Source organism: Euprymna scolopes, chromosome 32 (assembly GCF_053919585.1).
Source record: "Euprymna scolopes isolate OS-2025 chromosome 32, ASM5391958v1, whole genome shotgun sequence".
NCBI lineage: Eukaryota > Metazoa > Mollusca > Cephalopoda > Sepiida > Sepiolidae > Euprymna > Euprymna scolopes.
Window position 1 is genome coordinate 34,498,623 of NC_136513.1, and position 20,851 is coordinate 34,519,473.

Genomic DNA, 20,851 nt, shown 5'->3' on the forward strand with positions numbered 1-20,851 from the left:
ACTCGCTCTTGAATACCGTCCTGATGTTGTAGGGGGCACATATTCTCTGAATCTTTTCGGAGATGCCTCGTATGTATGGTAGGCAGACCGTTGGAGGTTTTTGGGTTTCATTCTCCTCTGTTATACTATTAACACGTCTGGTGGATAGTATGCTATCGGGGTAGTTGTTACGACGGAGGGTATTCTTCAACCTGACCATTTCTTGGTGGTATGTAATGGTGTCGCTACTTATTGTCTGTGCTCGATGTTGTAAGCAGCGTGCGATTCCATGTTTGATACTGTATGAGTGATGGGAGTTGAAGTTTAGGTATTGTCCGGTGAAGGTAGGCTTGCGATATACGGATGTCTTAAACCCATGCTCTGTGCGTGATATGAGTATATCAAGGAAGGCCAGTTGGTTATCTTTTTCTTTCTCCATTGTGAACTGTATCGATGGTCTTATTGAGTTCACATGGTCTAGGAGAGCCTGGATCTCTTCCTGATGGGACCAGAGTATGAAGGTGTCATCAACGTATCGTAGTCACATGGTGGGCTTTAAGGGAGCTGAACCTAAGGCCATGTCTTCGAAGTATTCCATGTATATGTTCGCCATCACTGGTGATAATGGCGAGCCCATAGCTAGTCCCTCCTCTTGTTGATACAAAACACCTGACGAAGGCTGGAGGGAAAAACGGCCGAAACCTTGTGACAATAACAACCAAGATGAGGAAGTCAGTCCGACAATCTCAATCAATTCTTATACTGTTTTGATATATGTAGATTCTTGTAGTTTTCTATTAGAATTGTTTTTCTTTATAGGTGTCTCCTCTATTAACATGGCTGCATCCAATTCCTCTGGCAATGAAGATGAATATCGTAACCGATCCAACTCTCCAATCCGCTTCCTCCCGGCCAACATATTTGGAATCATCCGACCCAAGGAATCTAAGTATGCACCGCTCGTCATTCCTGGAATCCCACGGATGTCCTCTGAGCCAAAGATTTCCGAATCTTGCACGTCACGAGATCGACCTACGCGAATCAGGCATTCCTCATCTTCTTCGTCGTCGAGTGAAGATGTGAGCTCTTCCCTCCCGACCAGCTATGGCTCGTATCTAACAAACCTGCCATCATCATCATCATCACCACCACCATCATCATCACTGCCGAAATCCGACTCCAAGAACTTCTTGCCGCCCCTGATCACCTTGCCATCTGACGATGTCATCCAATTGGAGCTCTACACGCAGCCTTTGGATACCGAGGTTAAACGACAGTCTCTTATTCTGGGTGATGAAATATGCAGGGCCGTCGCCGCCCCAGAAGATCTTCTCGGAGGCAGAGCGATCCCATCGTCTGCAGCTGTCTCCGATCTCACCTCCTGCCTCAACAGCAGTCCCTATACAACCGCGGATTCTGTCACGATGACAAAGTCTGCGCACGTGTCGACGAAAGAACTGTCCAGCAATACTGATAATCGCAAATCAGCTGTGCAGCACCGGCGGAGTTATATCGACAAAGTGAATGTCTCTGATAGCAGTGACGACATTGTCTTTAAGAGTCGTACCAAAAAGAAAAAGCTTAAAACAGGTGAGTTGATTTCAATGTTTGGTTGTTGGTGTTAATTCTGTGGATCAGTGTAACTTTGGACTGAAGGAGTAAATTAAAGATTGCCACTTACAATGTAATTTTATTATTTTTATTGAACTATGTAGCACAATATTACTTTTTGTATATTTATTAGTACTTATTAATTTATCTCATTTGAGTCAATTCTATATTTAAAATACAGTGTATTATTTTCTATAGAAATGCTAATAAACTCAGATTTGCTTCAGTTCCCTGGAGTCTGAGTGACAATAGGTCTTTCCAGATTATTATTGTTACCAGCAGGACCCATGAAAATTCTATGGAACGAGAAATATATTTCATCAGCAAATATGTTTTGATAGTGCTTATATTTTTCTGGGTAGCACGAAAAATTAGTGATATGGTATTTTCTGGTGCCAACTCTCCTATTGTAACGCAAGTAAAGACTGATTGAAATATTAGCAGTGCAAGTACGAAGTACAAATAAAAAAAGTCAAATACAGAGTAGAGAGAAACAAGTTTTTTTACAAGGCAAGAGAGGATTTAACAGAAGTCAAAGGGAAAGGCATGCAAATCTGTTGCCAAGGCCACTGGAAAAATGGTGGCATCATTCTACTGCTCCAGTAGATATCTCACTGCTGATGCAATTCTCTATCTATATAAAAGCCAAGTCCGTCCAGAACTTATCCTGCCTTGACAGTAAAAAATAGACTTTGTAGCTTAGTGGGTGTTGCCTTTTTCTCTTCCCTGCAACCTCTTTTCCCACAGAAGGGACATTGTGAGCCTGTCTTTGTTTTATCGTTACTTCCATGGCAAGTGCTCGTCTGAGCTCTAATCTCTGGTCTCCCCTTGCCAATCTTTCACAAAAAAACACCCGTCTAGCTGAAACCACTGTCAATAATTTTCCCCACTCTTTGCGTAATTTCAACAGTATTTGGGTGCCATCAGCTAGAATCAAAACCGAAAGCAAAACTGGAACATTTTAAAGCTGGTGACGTTACGACTGTACCAACGTGAAATTAAAAATAAACTCTAAGATGAATGTACAAAATGTAGTTACCCCTTTTTGACCTGATTTTAACCAGCTAAAAACCCATAAAGGAACAGTCCATACAAAATCCAATCATTTTAGGCCCCTAGTGCCGCTCTGTGACTTTTAGTTTCAGAAGAGATAGTTTGAAAATGTGTAAACAGACAGACAGACAGACATAGTAAGTTTTATAAATTAGATTTTTCAATTGACTTTCCATTCTGTTAATGCTGTAATGAAGTGTTATTGCGCCAACGTTATTTTTGCTCTTCATCAACGACTAGCTGACATTAATGGACAGTGCGATTATGACGACTCGACTGTGTTCCCAAGCTTTTATGCTGATGATGCGAATTTGTGTGTCACACTCAGACCCTTACATAGCGTCGGTATACCTGCAGTTGCTGCATGTTTTTGCATCTGAGTGAGCAGGGGACTTGAGCATAGTGGTGTTCTCTAGATATTTCTCTCCTGTTTCTGTTCCTTGGAATTTGGTTTCAAGACACATTTGTGCCATTCTCGAAATGTCATAGCTTTCTGGGAGCAATCTCAGGTTTGATGGCCACTTGTCTTCTATATCCAGCAGGGTTAGTAGGGAGCTTTATGTGTTGCGTATCCTGAACTACCAAATTCCCTGACTAAGCTTTTTTACGAGGCAATGATTTGTCCCCACTTAGAATACGAGTCCCTAGGGTTCACCATAGTTTGCTAAGGGTTCTCTGATTCTCTTGAGTATCTACAGCATTTTGACATCAGATGTACATATTCCCTACTGTGACCTTGTTCCCTCTGGAGTATGTGATCTGCTTAGATTAGATCTACTGTCTACTTGCTGGAATGTAACAGTTGCTTCTGTTGCCTACGTGATTACTTCGTGATTCTTGCCCCACCGCAATGCTTAAATACTGCCCTGTGCTGCAGCTGAACAGACTAAACATGTGGCGATATACATCCGCATTAGGCACACTGCATTATCACACCAATGTTAGCTCAGAGATGTACCAGCAATCTTCTTTCACATTTTGTTCTGCAGTCCTGAACCCGCTGACTCAGAGTTATGTGAATGAACATGTATCACTGTCATATTATCAGAGTTTTGTATTGGCTGACTATCGTGATGTTCCTAAGTTTTATGTATTTTCTAATTAGTGTAGTAGCCTCTGTATATGGATAATGGTTTTTATAACAATGGCTTAATAAAGAAAAAAGAAGGTATTTTTAATTCAGATTTTTTGATTGACTTTCTTACTGTTATTACATTGTTATGGTCTTTTTGCTTATGTAATTTCATAGATTTTTCTTTGTTTTCTTTTTTGTTTTTATTTTCTTTTTTCTTTATTTGTTGTTTTCTTTTTTATTTTATTTTTTTTTGCTTTCAGATTTCTTTTAGGTTTTTTTTTTCCACCCCGTTTCCATTTTCTTTTTTTTCTTTTTTTTGTTTTCTGTTTTTTGTTTTTGTTTTCTTTTTGTTTTCTTTTTGTTTTTTGTTTTCTTTTTTTTCTTTTTTTTTTTTTTTTTTTTTTTTTTTGTTTCTAACATCTGTTGTTTTCTAATACCATGACTGGAATTTTTTTTTTTCTAAAACGTGTTTTGAAACTATTCAAACCTGGAACGAATACAAAAGGATCTATCTTAACATATGCTGTCACCGTCTGCTGACATGTGCACATGAGCAAAATGTGACACCCCCTTTCCCTCTCTCGCTTTCTATCTATCTTTCTTTCTCTCTCTCTCTTACTTTTTTCGATTTCTTTCTCTTTTCCTTTTCGCCCTCCTCCTCCCTCATTCTGTCTCCTCCACCTATTTCTCTTTTTCTCGCACCTCTTTATGATAGTAAGGAGACAATGTATATCTGTGTAGAATGTGAACAGTTTTAAACACACCAATCAAGGAATGTCTACATACTTTTTCGAGTTTACAAAACCAAAACGCTGCGGTTATAGACTTCAGCTCGCATTCTGAAGTTATTTGGTTCACATGAATTCTCCAACTTTGGATAAATTACAAATTTATGTACAAGGAATTGTTTTAGCATGAAATAGCCCCACCCCCACCTAAAAAAAAAAAAAAAAAGTATGTTGGGATGATATACAGTAAAACAGCCTAACTGACTAAGGAATTGTTGAATGTTGAAAAACAAAGCACTTTTAACCATTGTTTGGCCAGTTGTATGGTAAGTGGTCATGTTATTTCTTATTCTGTGTCTCAAAATAATTTTTTGAATCATTTTCATTGTGTGTATGTATGTATGTATATATATATATATATATATATGTGTATACATATATATATATATGTGTATACACATATATATATATATGTATGTATGTGTATATATATATATATATATATATATTAGTGGCCAAGGCAAAATAAACAAAAAAATCTCTAAGCAAAATTCATCCTAAACCAGCAAAACAAAAGCTGGCGTGCCAGGACACTATATATACAAATATAGGAAAGTTTGGGCATATTTTGTTGGTTTGTAAATAGAGGTTCTTGTTTACTAATTGTCATAAAATTTTAGCCATAGAATAATATTATAATCTTCAAAAAGTCTGCAAATTTTCATGTAATTTTTGTCCCATACAACCAAAGATATGAGCATTTCAATATTCAGTTTAGCTACCTGTGTGTGTGTATAATATATATATATATATATATATATATGTATAATATACCACCTTTTTTGGCAATTTTATAAGGTCCAAATTTCAGCGACAACTCATCAAAATGAAGGCTTGTGGGAAAGGTAATGACTTGAATTGTGTAGTGGGCTATGTGACATATGCCCTTAAGATCGCACATTAATCATCTAGAGCTTTCTTTTTGGCACTTTTTTTTTCCAGCCATAAAATGTCTCAATCATTTGTTTTACTAGTTTTGCATATGAATTACAAATTATCTGATATTTCCCCTAAAACCTTTGGCTGTAATGGAAGGGGGGACTAAAACTTGCTACTATGGTTTCAAATGATTTGAAATAACAGCAAGGAGAGACTTGGTTCTAAATATTTCTCATATGTTATATCTCCCCTCTTTGGTTTTCATACATGAAGTAAATTTCAGTGTATAAGAATTATTTGATACTGGTGATATTCATGATCATACCCTATTTCCAAAAGAGGGGAGGTATAACATATGAAAAATATTTGGCATCAAGTCTCGCCTTGTTGTTATTTTAGATCAGTTGAAATCATAGCATCAAGTTTTAGTCTCCCCTCTATCAAGGCCAGAAGTTTTGGGGGAAATATATATAGTAGTTGGGGGGGGGGGGGCAAGGATGAAATGTGCAAAATTCTATGTAGCTTAATTGCCATATATTTTCAAACTTAGTATGTGTGTGTGTATATATATATATATATATATATATATATATATATATATATATATATATATATATACTAGCAGAAGTACCCGTTGTTGACTGGGTTCAAAAACAGCCTACAGAAAATGGACTGTGATTGCTGAAAGTATGATAGGCTATGAAAAGGAGGGGGTTGTAAAGAGATAGGTTTTGATACTCAAAAATTTTACCCTAAGCAAAATATGATGAAAGTAAAGATAATTTTCGCGAAAATATATTTTTTTATATCTACTTTGTTTCCATTCGTAGCTAAGAGTGACCAACAAAATGATGTTTCCTTACAAAGAGAAAATGTTATATATATAATAATGCACAATATATACAGTATATACCAGTAATAAATTTTACCATAGTGAATAAAAGTTACTTTTATGATAGAAAAGTTCATTGGTTTGTATTTTTAAGTAGTTTGTAAAAAAATTTTTTTTTTTTAATTCACGAACCGGTTTAAAAAAAAAATCAAAATGGCAGCTACTTTGAAATGGAGAGCCCCGTTTTCAATTTGAAGGAGGGACATCTGGGCATTCTGTGTTAATAATTTTAGAGAGTTCCGTCAACGTAAGGAATATTTATAAACATATTTTAATGTTTTCCATTATTTTGTGCTTGAGGAATATTCGATTATGGCATGTGTAGTTTATATAAAAATTCATTTAAGTAGTTATCGCCTCAAATTTCGTTTTAATTTTGGTTCGCTGAGATTATTTCAAGTAAAGAGCATTAAAAACTATTTCAAAAGAAAAAAAACATGAACTGAACTTTTATTGACTATGGTAACATTTATTTCTTGTATATTTATTTTTTTCGGGTAGTCATTTGTTGGCTTTTCTGCTAAACACTCTTAGTAAATAATATCGACGAAATTTTGAAAAATAATGAAACTTTTACTTACTTTAGTAAAATAATCCGAAACAGCAAAATTGGATATTAAAAAAGTAAACACATAATTACTTTAGTTTTTTTAAGCAAAGAATCGATATAAATATAATTGAGGAGAAAATGGCGCCCTTTTCAAGCAGAACAGCTTCGTTTCAGTGTTACAGTATTGAATGGTGTAGTATTGTGCCGTCGGATTCAGGGTTGTACTATTGTAATGTAAAGAACACGCAGAAAGGGTTGTAATCAACTGAATTCCTTCTAGTACACTGACAAAAAAAAAGCTTAAGCAGATATATAAATAAAAATAAAAAGGTTATATAAATGTTTTTAAAAAGACATGTAATCATATGAGCAGGATTTTTTCCTTCTTTTGACACGATAACAAGTAACATTCTTATTTTTTATTATTTATCTATTTATCTATTTTTGAAAGAGTTCCATGTGCAAGTGGAGAAGGAAAAAAACAGAGTTATGCAAAATTTGTATCAAGAATTGTCTAAAGTTCCGACTTTTTTTTTTTGGCTTTCACTTTAATAAGAACGTGAATTTATGAGGTGAATTTATTCAACACAATACGATTCAACTCAAAAAAATAAATAAAAGCTAACGTGAATTAAGATTAAAGTTAAGGTGTTATTGTGGACCCTCACCCCTTTTAAAAAACCTTGTTAAACTTTGTGACATATTTACATTCTATGGAGGTCAGGCGCGAACGAACACCCAATAATTTTATTATACCATATTTCTTCAAACTGAAACATAATTATCAAAGTATACTTATGCAAATAGATATGAAAAGTCTTTGTTAAAGTTTGTGCCATATTTCCATGGAGTACAGACGCGAACACAGACCCCACAATTTTATTATACCATCCCTATTTAAGTTGAAACGTACTTATCAAAGTATTCTTAGGTACATCTATATCAAAAATCCTTGTAAACGTTTTTTTTTTTTTTTTTCATTTTTTTATTTCCATACTTTGTGGACCAGGCGAGAACGCAGATCCCACAATTTTAATGAACCACCGTTCTGCCAGATCGAACATACCCATTCCTGTGTCTCGATACATCTATCATTATATGTAATCAGTTTTTTAAAATAGTCAATCATATAGGAGCCTATTCATGACCAGACACACACACACACACACATTCAGCTTTATATTCGTGGATATTCTTGGCCTGATGAGGTGATTTTCTCTGGCAGGGTTGTCACTGAAACATGTTTGCATATGTGTAGCCATTAGTTATCACATCCAACATATATATATATATATATATATATATATAGAAAAGTGAGAATGTGTGTGTCAGGAGATTTCTCAACCTATATACTAAATAAATTCTTGATCTACAAACTTGAAATTTGGTATATAGGGTATTCAGGCATGTGGAAAACTTTTTAATCAGTTTTTATCTGGAAAAGGGGCTGCTAAGGAGTCAAAATTGAAAAATTGGTACGTGGGGATTATCGGATTTTTCTGCTTGTCAACTTTTTCACGACTGCACTACGCATGCGCGAATCATTCACATGACAGCTTCCTTATGTTAAGAATAAGTAGATTTGAAAACACTTTTTAAAGATCATGGCAAGCTGGCCTAGTGGTTATTGTATTAAACTCACTGTCTTTAGGTTTTGATTTCGATCTCAACTCAAGCACTTTTTTTGTTTTTTGTTTTTTTTTACACAGTGGTCATCACTTATCAATATTATATTGTTTATTTAGAAGAAGTGAACTGTTTAGAAAAAACATAATACTCACTTGCTCATGTCTCGGTTTCTGTATGTATTAAAATATAATATTCATTTGTATTTTACGACAAGGCAAAATCATGTTGACACACCAGTTCCCAACAAATCACCAAAATTAAGCAACATTGAGCCTGGTCAGTACTAAAATGGGTGACCATTTGGGAATTCCAGCTGCTGTATGTGCTCCCCGCTTATCTTGGCATTGTTTCCAGTCGTCCTGGACTTCTTCTTGCCACTGGACTCGAGCAATGCCAATTCAGAAGAGGTGTGGTTGAAGATTGTGCAACCCTTGCCTCACAATTTCACTTGAAGCTACTCTTACGGGGGGGGGGGGGGTATCCATTGTCTTTCAAGACTGAACCGAGGCTTCCATGACCGGGCAACGCCGGCCTACTAGTATATCTATAAATTCACCTGCGTCTCATTTTTTAAAATATGGAATTTCAAGCTAGCAAGCAAGGGCAGACAGTCTGCAGAGTTAAAGTTTTGTTAACCATTAAAACTGTTTAAAAAAACTTATTTAATTTGTATATTTTTTTATCATTCGTTGGAAAACTATTTAGTCAGTAAGTCATTTAATCACCTGCAATCACTGCATCAACTTGCTTTCTTCAATTTACAAGCCCTTATATTATTTCAGGGATCATCAGTTGTTTACCATGAAACCGTTTCAGGGATGTGTGTATATATATATAACAAAATTATATATTTGTTAATGTTTCGTTTATATTTAAAGACTTTCCTGGGATGATGGATTTGAAGAAATAAATTACAATATTTGAAAATCTCTTGGTATTTGTAATGTGAAAGAATTTTGGGGGTGGGGTTGGGAGGAGTATATTAACAAAACGTAGCCGTTAGAATTCAAAATATGTAATGCGTGTGTATATATATATATATATATATATATATATATATATAATATAAAATATTTTTATGTTATATATATATATATATATAAAATATTTTTATGTTATATATATATATATAATATAAAATATTTTTATGTTATATATATATATATAATATAAAATATTTTTATGTTATATATATATATATATATATATATATAAAATATTTTTATGTTATATATATATATATATATATAATATAAAATATTTTTATGTTATATATATATATATAAAATATTTTTATGTTATATATATATATATAAAATATTTTTATGTTATATATATATATATATATATAATATAAAATATTTTTATGTTATATATATATATATAATATAAAATATTTTAATGTTATATATATATATATATATAATATAAAATATTTTTGTTATATATATATATATAATATAAAATATTTTTATGTTATATATATATATATATATGTATATAATATAAAATATTTTTGTTATATATATGTATATAATATAAAATATTTTTGTTATATATATATATATATATATATATAATATAAAATATTTTTGTTATATATATATCTATATATCTGTAAAAGTGAACGTGTCTGTCTGTCTGTGTGTGTGTCTGTCTGTGTACATTTCCCTACGCAATAACTCTGTCAATTTTTAGTCTATAGACTCGAAATTTGAAATACCGGGTACTGAGATTTGGGAAAATCGATGTGACGGGTGTCAGCCAGAAATTTGGCTGTTAAGGGGTCAAATTTCAACGATTTAACCTTTAAGAACTCTACCAAACTCCTCCGACAATTTTGGGTCTAGACACTTGAAATTTTAGATTTAGGTTCCTTGAACATGGATCTAACTTAATAAAGTGATTTGAGCCCGAAACAATAAATTTTAAGGGGTCATAATAGGGGTCAAATTTGTAAAAAAATTAACCATTTCTTTGTTTTTTTGCTTTTTTTGCACAGCATACACCTCCAAACACCCGAGCAACGCCGGGCACCCCTGCTAGTATATAATATAAAATATTTTTATGTTATATATATATATATATATATATATATATATATATAATATAAAATATTTTTATATATATATAATATAAAATATTTTTCTGTTATATATATATATATATATAATATAAAATATTTTTATATATATAATATAAAATATTTTTCTGTTATATATATATATATATATATATAATATAAAATATTTTTATATATGTAATATAAAATATTTTTCTGTTATATATATATATATATATATATATATATATATATAATATAAAATATTTTTATATATATATGTAATATAAAATATTTTTCTGTTATTGCTCTGTTTACCACATTGAGCTCTCATACCCGGATTTCCTCCTGGAATTATTCCATTATAACACTGTATATATATATATATATATATATATATATATATATATATATATATATATATTCTCCAGACTATAGCCATTAGAATTGAAAAAATAGTAGGGTAGTTCCAAAAGTAAACCTATTTTTTTTTTTTTTTTTTTTTTCAACTTAAAAATTTGAAGAGCCATAAAGACGGAATGGTACTATTAAAACATGTGACCTTTTGTTCTCCAGAATTCATTTTTATACATAGTCATCACTATTCTCAATGCATTTTTGCCAGGAATTCAATGATGCATCTCTGCTTCTGACGCACATCCATGGCAGGTTGCTTTCTTAGTCTCACACCATCAATATCTGCAACAGAGAGGTGAAACTTTCAGATCATGAATGTATAAGTTGTCAGCATAAGAATGCAATTAGCAATCTCCTATGATCCATTCAAATGGAACAAAAAAAAACAGGATGTATTACTTTTGGAATGCCCGTTCATATTTATAAGTGCAATATTCCATTTGGATGTGACCATGGGGAAGCACCGGATTTCTTTCTGCAATGAATGCAATGGATGAAGAATAAAATTATTTGGAATATTCAAACTATTGTTCTCCTCTTGAATATTATTCTCACGTTTCAGCCGATGTAACCTCAAGCATTCGTAAAGTGCATGTCAGACTCAGTAATTTGTATAAAATCTTTTAACTAAATCCTTAATTTAATCCACAGAGGCTAGATTTTTCTCATTATGTTTGCCATTACATGGATCCATGGAACAATCTATATATCTAAAAAAAGTGAAAATGTCTCTGTGTCTGTCTGTGTATATGTGTGTCTGTCAGTGTACATTTACTTAACAAATAACTCTGTCGATTTTTGGTCTACAGGCTCGAGATTTGACATAAGAGGTATTGAGATCTGGGAAAATCTTTTTAATCGGTTTTAGGCCAGAAATTTGGCTGTTAAGAGGTCAAAGTTTAATGATTTGACCTTTAAGAATTCTACCAAACTCCTCTGCCAATTTTGTGTCTAAACACTTGAAATTTTAGATGTAGATTACTTTGTTTGATTTGAACCCAAAACAATAAATGTTAAGGGAGTCATAATTGGGATCAAAGTTTTCAAAAAATTTACCTCTGCGGTTTCTACCAAATTACTCAGCCAATTTTTGGTATAAACTTTTGAAATTTTACATAAAGTGCATTCAGACATAGGGCAAGCATTTTAATCATTTTTTTTTTTTTCCTGAAAATTTGGCTTCCAAGGTGTCAAAGTTCAAAAGATTTTACCTTTGCAGTTTCTATCAAACTACTCAGCCAATTTTGGGTCTAAACATTTGAAATTTTGCATAAAGGGTATTCAGACACGCAGCAAGCTTTTTAATCAGTTTTGGGGCGAAAATTTGTCTGGCAAGAGGTCAAAGTTGAAAGAGTTGATCTTTGCAGACTCTACCAAACTTCTCCGCCAATTTTGGGTGTAAACACTTGAAATTTTAGATGTAGGTTACTTGGACATGGGTCAAACATTTTACTTTAATTTGAGCCCAAAACAAATGTCAAGGAGTAAAATTTGGGGTCAAATTTAAAAAATATTTGACGTCTGCAGTCTCTACCAACTTTTCTCTATGGTAGTTAAGGAAGCTTATTATATAGAAAGGCATTACCGTATATATTCACACTTTTTAATAACAGTACATAGGGCCCAAGCAAAGCCGGGTGGAACTGCTAGTAGATAATGAATTCTAAGTGACAGTAATCTGGAGATTGCTGGTTCAATCCTCTGCGATGTTAAGAATATGAATTAAGAATTACTTTAGACTTCAACCTGGTCATGTCTGATTGAATAAGAACAATCTACCCCATCTTCTGCATTAAATAAAGGGTTCATTATGTACAGATTCATGATTTCAGCATAAAGGTTTGTGAATTTGCGAAGATGCACCTGACAAAGGTTGGTGGTTACGTCAGCCAAAGCTTTGTGAGAATATTATCAGAGATGAAAATAGTAAAATAATACAAATTACCTCCAAATAATAGATATAACTTGATAATAACACTTGAAAATGTGTGCGGAACATCTGTTACCGTTTTTATATGAACAATAGCATGGAAAATCCATTTCTGGCCTTCTTTTTCGTTTTTTTTATTCATTTATTTTTTTAATTTTCACCCCAAACAAGGCACATTGCCACTTTGATGTAAGGGGCTACTATCAGGGACATAAGCTACTGGGATACTATGTAGGGAGTTAGGCAGCAAGATGTCAGTTCACGTTACACTTGAACTTCTGCATGTCAGTACAGTTGGGGAAGCAGAGACCCGGAAGGGAATTCCAAAGTCTAGCGGTTTTGGGGAAGAAACTACTGGAGTAGAAAGCTCTTATATCTAGGGATCTCTACTATGTAGGGGTGGGATTTAGCTGCTTGTCAGGTTTGTCGAGAGTATTTACGGCGTGGGGGCACAAGTTTTTTGGGTTTTTTTTTTTGCAAAATATTAACTTTCAATAATGTTGAAAAACTACTGCAGAATTTTAAAAAGGGAGGACAGCACTTAACACAAGAGGACAGATATTGTTTAGGCTGACAATTTTATTTTTCATTCATAACCAATAATAATAAAATATGATTTATAGGTTTCTTTTCTTTTTTTTTTTTTTTTTCCTTTTTTATTACATTTTCACCCCAAACAAGCACACATCGCCACTTAGATGTTGGAGGCTACTATCAGGGACATAAGCTACTGGGATACTATGTAGGGAGTTGGGCAGCAAGATGTCGGTTCACATTACACTTGAACTTCTGCATGTCAGTACAGTTGGGGAAGCAGGGACCCGGAAGGGAATTCCAAAGTCTAGCAGTTCTGGGGAAGAAACTACTGTAGTAGAAAGCTCTCTTATATCTAGGGATCTTTACTGTGAAGGGGTGGGATTTAGCTGCTTGTCAGGTTTGTTGGGGGGTATTTACGTCGAGGGGGTACAAGTGCTTGCAGTTCGTCAGAGGATTCACCGTTAAAGTACTTGTAGAACAGGCAGAGGGATGCAAGATTTCGGCGATGAGGCTGAAGCTTAGATGACAGTTCAGGACCTATTAGGTTGGCGACTCTCTTTTGAACCCTGTCTAGGAGCGAGAGACTAGTAGCAGATGCACCAGCCCAAATATGACAACAATACTCCATACATGGGCGAATGGTGGCCTTATAGAGGTACAGAATACTTTTGGGCGTTAGTAGCTTTCTAGCACAGTAGAGAGAGCCTACCTTCTTCGCAGCAGTCCTGGCAATACTCTCAATGTAATTGTTCCAACTCGTGTTTCCTGTGAACGTTAGGCCGAGGAGTTTAAAAGATGTACTTTCAGATAAAGAGTCTTTGGCCATTGCTATTAGTGGTAGAGAAGGTTTCTTGTAGTTATTGAAGAAAACAAGTTTAGTCTTGGCAGCATTGAATGTGACCATCCATTTTTGTCCCCATTCCACTACAGATTGGATGTCATCCTCTAGTGTTTCTTCCAAGTACATATAGTACATAAACAGTGCTTAATCTAGAAAAATGAACGTTAAATTTAGTATCAGGATAGTTTTCTTACACCGAAACAGGTGTTAGTGTTATCAATCCTCATCTAAAAGGCAAGAGATAAAAATAGCCGTATCATCATAGAATTTTAAATTTTGGGGGGAAAACTTATGATGATTTTCAGATTACAATGCATTATTTTTTTATTTAATTATTTTTAGCAAAGGAAATTGCTATGTAAATTTAAATTGCTGTGTAAATTTAAATTGCTATGTAAATTTAAATTGCTCTGTAAATTTAAATTGCTGTGTAAATTTAAATTGCTATGTAAATTTAAATTGCTCTGTAAATTTAAATTGCTAGATAAATTTAAATTGCTATGTAAATTTAAATTGCTCTGTAAATTTAAATTGCTATGTAAATTTAAATTGCTCTGTAAATTTAAATTGGTCTGTAAATTTAAATTGGTCTGTAAATTTAAATTGCTCTGTAAATTTAAATTGCTATGTAAATTTAATATAAACTCATCTTCCTGTCTTTCCTTTTCTGTCTTCAAAATTTTGTTATTGGACTACAGTTTTTTCATTTTTAGATGAGAACCCGTGGCGCAGTGGATAGGTACTTCATAAATTTCATTTGTAAAAGTTACACTCTTCTGGAGGTTGAAGGTTCAATCCTCAGTGCATCCAAGATACAGTTGCAAATTACTTGGAGCTTCTACCCAGTCACACCTGGAGCGTGTCAGAGATTACATTGACCAAAACGTTATAAAAATGACACTTGGGATGAGAACAGTTCTTTGAAGAATCCAAATACGAGTAATTTCTATTATTCAAACGACTGTTTTCATCTTGGATATTATTTTTACAACAGTTTGGTTAACGTAATCTCCAACTCCAGGTGCATCTTATCAAACTCTGGGAATCTGTATTGAATTCTGAACGATACCCTTTATTTTATCCACAGGTGTAGTCTGTGCTCATTGCATCAGCCATGACCAAGTAGAATTCTTAAGTACCTATTTACAATGCCTCCCTACGGGACAGAGTTAGACACCAGGGTCGTTTTTTAACCTGGAGAAAAGGTACAAAAATAAAAATTGTCTCAGTCGTGAAGGATTTCTCCTCCACTGAAAGAGAATGAGAAATGGAAGTGCAGCATCTGAAGAACAGAATTGTAATCTTAATCATATTATTTGGATTCATCGGACTATTGTTCTCATCGTGAGTGTGATTTTCACAACGTTTCGGTTGATGTAATCTCCGGCCTTCTTCAAGTGTATCTTGTCGAACTCAGGATTTGGACGTAATTTTGAACGGAACCCTTTATTTACTTCACGGGGGTAGCATGATCTTGTTCCATCAGTCATAATTGGATAGCGGTCTTAAGTAATTCACAATTTTATTTTTCAGTCACCCATACTCAGAATTGAACCTTCAATCTTCAGGAGAATATCACTTTTACAGTTGTACTCTAACCACTGTGCCATGGATCCTTGTAAGGTTCAATTTTCTGTGTGGACGACCAAAAAATACAATTGCGAGTTATTTAGGACCTCTATCCAGTTTTTACTAATGGAGCAATAGAATGCTACTCCCATGAAGTAAATAAAGGGTTCTGTTCGAAATTCCATCCAAATTCCAAAGTTTAAGAAGATACACCTTAAGAAGGTTGGAGGTTACATCGACCAAAACGTTGTGAAAATGATACTCAATATGAAAACAGTAGTCGGAAGAATCCAAATAATATGAATAACCAATCCTTATCTCAAAAATTCAGAAATATAATCTTAGTATCGCTGATTATACTCCCAGGTAGAGCCTAGTTGACTGGAACGTAGCAATGAAACTGTCATAATTTGCAAATGCTGTAAAATGTTTTTCCTTGCAATAATTGTTTTTTTTATTATCTAATTTATAAAATTCACTATGTTTATCTGTCTGCTTTTTTTTTTTTTTTTTCTTTTTCAAACTGTATTTCCTCAGAGACAGAAAGTTGCAGACTCCTATGAGGTGGCTCAAATGATTGTATTTTTTGTGGACCATATTTTATAGGTCTTTACCCGGTTAAAATAGTTGCTAAGGGGTCAAAATTGAAAGAAATCAGAATTTTCCAAGCGTAACTCTACTTAAACTGGTTTTCTACACATGCGCAAATATGTATACATTCGGGGGGGGGGGGAGTTTTCCTGGGCATAAAGTATGCTTTAAAATGATATTTTAATTTGTCCAGATTTTCTATATAATATTATAGTCATGATTTCAAAAGTAAAATAAAAGTATTTCGTAGAATCAAAACCGAAAGCAAAACTGTAGCATTCAAAGCTGGTGACGTTACCACTTTACCAACGTGACATGCATATGAATTGATTAAAAATTAAAAATAAACTAAGATGAATGTACAAAATGTATAACGATTTTTTTTTTTTTCAATTTTTACCCATTTTTTTTTCATTCTTTTCTATTTTTTCCTGAAACAACGCGAGTATATTAGACAAATCACGACGATGTATTTTTTTATTTCTTTATTCATTCTTTTCTATTCTTTCCTTCTTTTTTCTACGTTCAACTCTTATTTATTATAACTGTGTCATTCTTCCTCCATTTTTCGTATTCTTTCTTTTTAATTATAAATAATTTTTCTTTCCTTTTGCCGTCCCTTCTTGCCTTCGTAATTCGATATTCTTGCGGCTTAATTAAAACACTCATGTTCTAACTTTCTCTCTTCATCTCTTATTTCCTCCTTTCTTTCCTTCTTCTTTCATATCATAGATGTCTTTTCTTTCTATTATTCTCCCTTTCTTTTTTCTTTCCTTTTTTCTCCTACGTTCGACTCTACGATATTCGAACTGTGTTATCTTTCTTTTTCTCCCTTTCTAAATATCATTTACTAACAGGGGAGGGGGTCGGCTTTGCTCGGGAGTAAAATACGCTTAAATATGATATTTTAATTTGTCCAGATTTCGTAGATATTATTATTTATTCGTGATTTCAAAAGTAAAAAAGAAGTATTTAGGTGCCATCAGTTAGTATCGAAACCAAGACTCCAGCATTAAAAGCTGGTGACGTTACCACAGCAGCAACGTGACATTTATATGAACTGATTAAAAAAAGTTAAAAAAAAAACTAAGATGAATGTATAAAACGTATAAAGATTTTTTCAATTTTTGACTCCTTTTTGACCCCTTAAAACTATTTTAACCGGCTAAAGACCCAGAAAAGAACGGTTCGTAAAAAATCCAATCATTTGAGGCCCCTAGCGATTCTCTGCAAATTTTAGTTTCGGAAGTGTAAAGTTTGAAAATATGGAGACAGACAGACATATCGACTTTTATATATTAAATTTCTTTCTGCCTTTTTATTCAGCTTTTACTAGGTAAAGATCCATAAAAGAAAGGTCCGTAAAAAATCCAATCATTTGACGCCCCTAGTGCCGCTCTGCAACTTTTAATTTCAGAAGAGATAGTTTGAAAATATGGAGACAGACAAACAGACATATAGCCTTTTATATATTAGATCTTGTATATTCATGTTAGTTTATTTTTAGCTATTTCATATTTTCCCAATGACGATAGCCATGCAGTAACATCTTAGGCTGGAAATTTTGTTTTTGGTTTCAGGTTCGATTCTAACTGATGGCACCTGTTATTTTTTTTTTTTTTTAAATTTTTTGAAATTCTGACTATACATTGGGTATGAAATAAATGATAGAATTGACTCTATAATAATATATACAAAATCTGGATAAATAAAAATACCAAGTTAAAGATATTCAGGAGATAAAACCCATGAATTAAAATTAGGTTATTAAGAGTGCTCAATAAATTAAAATATCATATTTAAGCATATTTTACGACCAGGCAATGCCGGGTGACCCCCATTCCCCGCCTCCACTATCATTACATAATATGTATTATTTAGCTTATTCAACTAACATTCTGGATGTTTTTTTCACAAATTGAATTGGTTCGGTCGATGTAATCTACGATTTACTTCAGGTGCATCAAATTCGGAAAATTACAAACTAATCTAAATTAATCGAGTAAATAAATTTTGGGTTTACTTTCGACAGTCCCGTAACTCTCGCTTCCCTCATTTTGCCCCCTTGGTCCGCACATTCTATGAGAAGTGTTTCTGACAAAGGGGGGAAAAATTGTTGCTTTTTGTGTCTTAATCTCTATATAAAACACTTATCGTTGGCTAGTTTTTGACCTTGAATTACTTTTTTTTAGTTCCTTACATGAAATGGCTTTATGACTTGTCTGGAGCGATTTTCATTAAAAAAAAGCAATTCATCAAACTACAGTTCTTGGCTTTAACAAGAATAGAAAGTTTGCACCTTGGGGTTACTTTCAGCAGCCTTGTAACTCCTATTTTCCTTTATCTGCCCCTTAGTTTCACAATGTTTCTGACAAAGGGGGAAAGAATTGCTGTCTTCTGGGTTGGAATCTTTGTATCCTTTGTATCAAACACTTATCGTTAGCTAGTTTTTGATCTTTGAGTAATACTAGTCTACCCGCTGACCCGTAAAGGGTAAGACAAAAAATGTTCCAAATTAAAGTGATTCTGATATAAACTCAGGAAGCTTCCAGAGCTCTACTGCAAGCACTAATTAAGGAGGCACTCTTAAAACCAAGTTTCTACCCCCCCCCCTTGAAGAGAAAATATTTTTTAAGTAAAGCCTGAAAAAAAGATAAATCGTCAGAATCCACTAAGAGCGCCACTAAAAGCAGTAAATCTTGTTATAAATATGATTATAGTTAAATATTGTATATTTATATTTAAATCATTTTTTTTTTTTTTTAACTCAACGGAGTAAAATTATCTTTATTTTTAAGGAAAATCCATTAAAATAAGTTAAAACAAAATATATTGTTGACCTTTTGTATGCGTTGAATAGCAGCAGTGGCTTTTAATATCAGATTTAAGACAGGGTGGCCATGAAATAGGTAAGCAGACAAATTTTTTTGAACCAAAACTCACAGACCAGATGGACGGTTTTAACGCCCAAGCAAGCAAGCTGATCTGAGTTATATATATATATATATATATATATATATATATATATTTTTAGCTGCTTACATCAAGTGGCTTCATAACTTATCTGGAGCGTGTAACCTCACATGTGGCTACCTCGACAGATCACTGACTCCCAACGTCGTGTACCGTGGATTTTTCGTTCGACTATTCCTCTATTCCTCTTATGGCCGGATCGTCCTTTTCCCGTTGGCGACTGTCGATGAGAACACACACAGTTCACAAAATAGAAATATGAACAAAGGAAAAACACAAACGTCAATGTTCACATATAAATTGACTGTTGGACTTGTGTGTGTGTGTGTGTGTGTGTCTTCTCCCCGTTCTATTGATGTTACATTCGTCTATCTCTGTTTCACAGTCAACTCTAAAATTGTCCACGTCTCTATTTCACAGTCAATTCTATAACTGTTCAACTGTAGTCGTTATCAACTCCCATCTGACATCAAGAGTATCTAGTTGTCAACTCTGTCCAACTTCCATCCACCGTCTAGCGCATCTAGATGTCAACTGTCTCCTCTCTTGATCTCTCAGGTCGCCCACCCCACCTTGGCTACCGGAAGCTGCCCTTCCCTGTTTTATCAGTAGGTTTCTATTGTTATTGTTTGCTATTTCCTATCTATTTTTGATTGTAGGATATTTCCGATTTCTTTGTTTATTCTAAGCTATTTCCTCTTCCTTTGTCTATTCCCCCACTCTCAGCACCTAGTGGCTCAAATCCACCCCAGGGCTACTTTATAGTATCACAAGCGATTTAAACAAGGAAAAAACTCCTAATGGGTAGATTGTTTTTATTCTGTCAGCTATATCATGGGTAGATTGTTCTTATTCTGTCAGCTATATCCATGACATGTAATCCATGGTTTAAAATCTTAATCAATTTTTATTGGTCCCCTGACAAAAGGATGGTGAACCTGTAAATTCACCTTTGTCCGTTCGTCTGTCCGCACTTTTCTCAATAACTACGCCTTGGAATTTAAAAAATTTTTTGCACAACCATTAAACATGATACGAGTAAAAAAGTAACAGAACAGATTTTCCGGGAAAACTCCGGTTGCCGTCCTAGGGGTGTCTTTCGGGTTAAAATGGCTAAAATTGACATTTTTGTGCTTATTAAAAAAAAAACTGATGCCTTGGATTTTTCTAAAACTTTCTGAAAAGTTGTAACTGATTTCTATATAATTTTGTTTGTCTATACTTCGCGATAACTCTTGGGTGTGCCCAAGGGGCTTTTTTTTGAGTTAATAAAAACACTCCATTTTTTGGACTATTTTATCATATTTGTCCAAAATTTTCTGTGTATGTCTATTTAGCAGTTTTGCATGGCGCTGAACTCAAATTTAAATATGTTAAGGCCTTGGGGACTTTGGGGGCAAATGATGGACTTAGTCATTTCTTTTTTTTGCATGGTGCAGAATTAAAATTTACATATGTTAAGGTCTAAAACTGCA

At 33.6% G+C, this 20,851-nt stretch overlaps 1 protein-coding gene across 2 annotated transcripts in view; it reads left to right on the forward strand.

Moving 5' to 3' along the window:
* The window catches only part of LOC145256251 (tectonin beta-propeller repeat-containing protein 2-like), a 168,058-nt gene that overhangs the window by 96,751 nt on the left and 50,456 nt on the right, over positions 1-20,851 (forward strand). For both annotated transcript variants that reach the window (XM_080114907.1, XM_080114908.1), the window contains exon 6: positions 799-1,569. In XM_080114907.1, coding sequence (XP_079971033.1) covers positions 799-1,569 — 771 coding nt within the window. The remainder of the gene's footprint in view (positions 1-798; positions 1,570-20,851) is intronic.